At 36.6% G+C, this 2,657-nt stretch overlaps 1 protein-coding gene across 1 annotated transcript in view; it reads left to right on the forward strand.

The window, feature by feature from the left end:
* The window catches only part of PRKRIR (protein-kinase, interferon-inducible double stranded RNA dependent inhibitor, repressor of (P58 repressor)), a 14,096-nt gene extending 12,663 nt beyond the window's left edge, over nt 1-1,433 (forward strand). The window contains exon 6 of the mRNA XM_010847552.1: nt 215-1,433. Coding sequence (XP_010845854.1) covers nt 215-495 — 281 coding nt within the window. The 3' untranslated portion in view covers nt 496-1,433. The remainder of the gene's footprint in view (nt 1-214) is intronic.
* The last annotated feature ends 1,224 nt before the right edge of the window (nt 1,434-2,657 follow it).

Raw genomic sequence — 2,657 nt, forward strand, 5'->3', positions numbered from 1 at the left:
CACCTCAAAGTGCTTTAATGCTTATCCCTGGTACCCTCTGTCATGGGACAGCTCAAATTCAATACATCAGAGGAGCACCATGCTGACATGTACCGAAGTGACTTACCTAATCCTGACACACTCTCTGCTGAGCTGCATTGTTGGAGAATCAAATGGAAACACAGAGGGAAAGATATAGAACTTCCATCCACTATTTATGAAGCCCTTCATCTACCAGACATCAAGTTTTTTCCTAATGTTTATGCATTGCTGAAGGTCCTATGTATTCTTCCTGTGATGAAAGTTGAGAATGAACGCTATGAAAATGGGCGAAAGCGTCTCAAAGCATACCTGAGGAACACTTTAACAGATCAAAGATCAAGTAACTTGGCTTTGCTTAACATAAATTTTGATATAAAACACGATTTGGATTTAATGGTGGATACATATATCAAACTGTATACAAGTAAGTCAAAGCTTCCTACAGATAATTCAGAAACCATTGAAAATACCTAAGAGACTTTTAACCTAGACTTTCTCTTATATTTGACATTTGAAAAAAAAAATGTAAGAAATTTTAAAATATCTTACAGAAAAGTTGTAAGGGTAGGCCACTTAATCACTGAATATCTTGATCTGTAGGCCTCCCATTGAGTATATTAGTCATTGATAATCTGCCTGTTTAAATGGCCTGTTCAAATGCCCATGCTTTGGAGACCTAACTGTTCTTCCAGAAGATAGCATTGAAAGTACCATATTATAGTTTTATGTGATCTCTGCTAATGGCACTTTGGAATTGTTTTAGTTAAGTGATTTTAGACATTACGTTTATCACTGTGGATCAAATTGTCAGGTATTAAGTTATCGGATCTTTGAAAAAATAAAATTAGAGGAGGTATGGGAGGAAGGAATGCATTTTGTAAAATGTTACAGTGAAGCTCATGACTGACTTTTGAATAGTAGGAGTTATAAGTATGCTATTAAAAATCTGTAAAGGACAGTTAAGAAAATTATCAGACTCTAAGAGAAATGTGTAAGCTTGTCCAACAAGGATTTCAGTGTAGATTTTCTCTTTATCAAATGAAGTTAAAATTTGAATGGAAGAGCCTGCCATTGTTGTTCCACATCTGGTATTGCTGTTTACATTCCTTTATTGAGCCTACGTCTTCATAAGCTTTTTGGCAGGTATATGTTGAACACTTCAATTTCATGGTCAAGAAAGGATCAGAGGCCATGGATACTGACAGCTGATTTGTCTGTTTTCTTCTGGCTTTTTCCATGACTGTATCTACTGCCTCATCTTGATTTACAAGCAAAGCCTAGAAAGCCTACAAAAATAAGTGTTTTGTAGTTTATCTAGGAATAATACAGAAAATATTGCTGTTATTTTTGGGGAAGAAAATCAATTTTGTATAGTTTATTTCAACCTAAATAAAATGTGAATTTTGTGTAAAGTTCAGATACTTTTTTTTTGGTGGGGGCAAAACAGATTCTTGTGGTAAAATTATCTTTTCAAAAATATCACCTTCACAATTGAAGATAAGTTCTTTAAAAAAACCATTTAAATTATGAAGTTATTAAATGTAAGATTTATCTAACTTTTAAAATATGTTATATGACCCCTGATATAGTTAATTTTTGCATAATTGTTGCTGGCTAAAATGTAAATGAATAAATATTGCAGAGACATTGAATTGTTTATGTTGGGATAAGTTAGTGCTGTTTGGGCTTTAGAAAACAGGATGAGAGTGTCTTTGCCAATTGCTGGGTGTTACTGATAGTAGTAGTGGCCACAGGACTGGAAAAGGTCAGTTTTCATTCCAATCCCAAAGAAAGGCAATGCCAGAGAATGCTCAAACTACCACACAATTGGACTCATCTCACACGCTAGTAAAGTAATGCTCAAAATTCTCCAAGCCAGACTTCAGCAATATGTGAACTTCCAGATGTTCAAGCTGGTTTTAGAAAAGGCAGAAGAACCAGAGATGAAATTGCCAACATCCGCTGGATCATGAAAAAAGCAAGAGAGTTCCAGAAAAACATCTGTTTCTGCTTTGACTATGCCAAAGCCTTTGACTGTGTGGATCACAACAAACTGTGGAAAATTCTGAAAGAGATGGGAACACTAGCCCACCCGACCTGCCTCTTGAGAAACATATATGCAGGTCAGGAAGCAGCAGTTAGAACTGGACAGGGAACAACAGACTGGTTCCAAATAGGAAAAGGAGTACATCAAGGCTGTATATTGTCACCCTGGTTAAACTTCTATGCAGAATACATCATGAGAAACGCTGGGCTGGAAGAAGCACAAGCTGGAATCAAGATTGCTGGAAGAAATACCAATAACCTCAGATATGTAGATGACACCACCCTTAAAAAGTGTGGCAGAAAGTGAAGAGGAACTGAAGAGCCTCTTGATGAAAGTGGAAGAGGAGAGTGAAAAAGTTGGCCTAAAGGTCAACATTCAGAAAACGAAGATCATGGGATCTGGTCCCTTCACTTCATGAGAAATAGATGGGGAAACAGTAGAAACAGTGTCAGACTTTATTTTGGGGGGCTCCAAAATCACTGCAGTTGGTGATTACAGCCATGAAATTAAAAGACGCTTATTCCTTGGAAGGAAAGTTATGACCAACCTAGATAGCATATTGAAAAGTAGAGACATACATTACCTTGCC

The sequence above is a fragment of the Bison bison genome, unplaced genomic scaffold (genome assembly GCF_000754665.1).
Source record: "Bison bison bison isolate TAMUID 2011002044 unplaced genomic scaffold, Bison_UMD1.0 scf7180017864251, whole genome shotgun sequence".
NCBI classification, from domain to species: domain Eukaryota; kingdom Metazoa; phylum Chordata; class Mammalia; order Artiodactyla; family Bovidae; genus Bison; species Bison bison.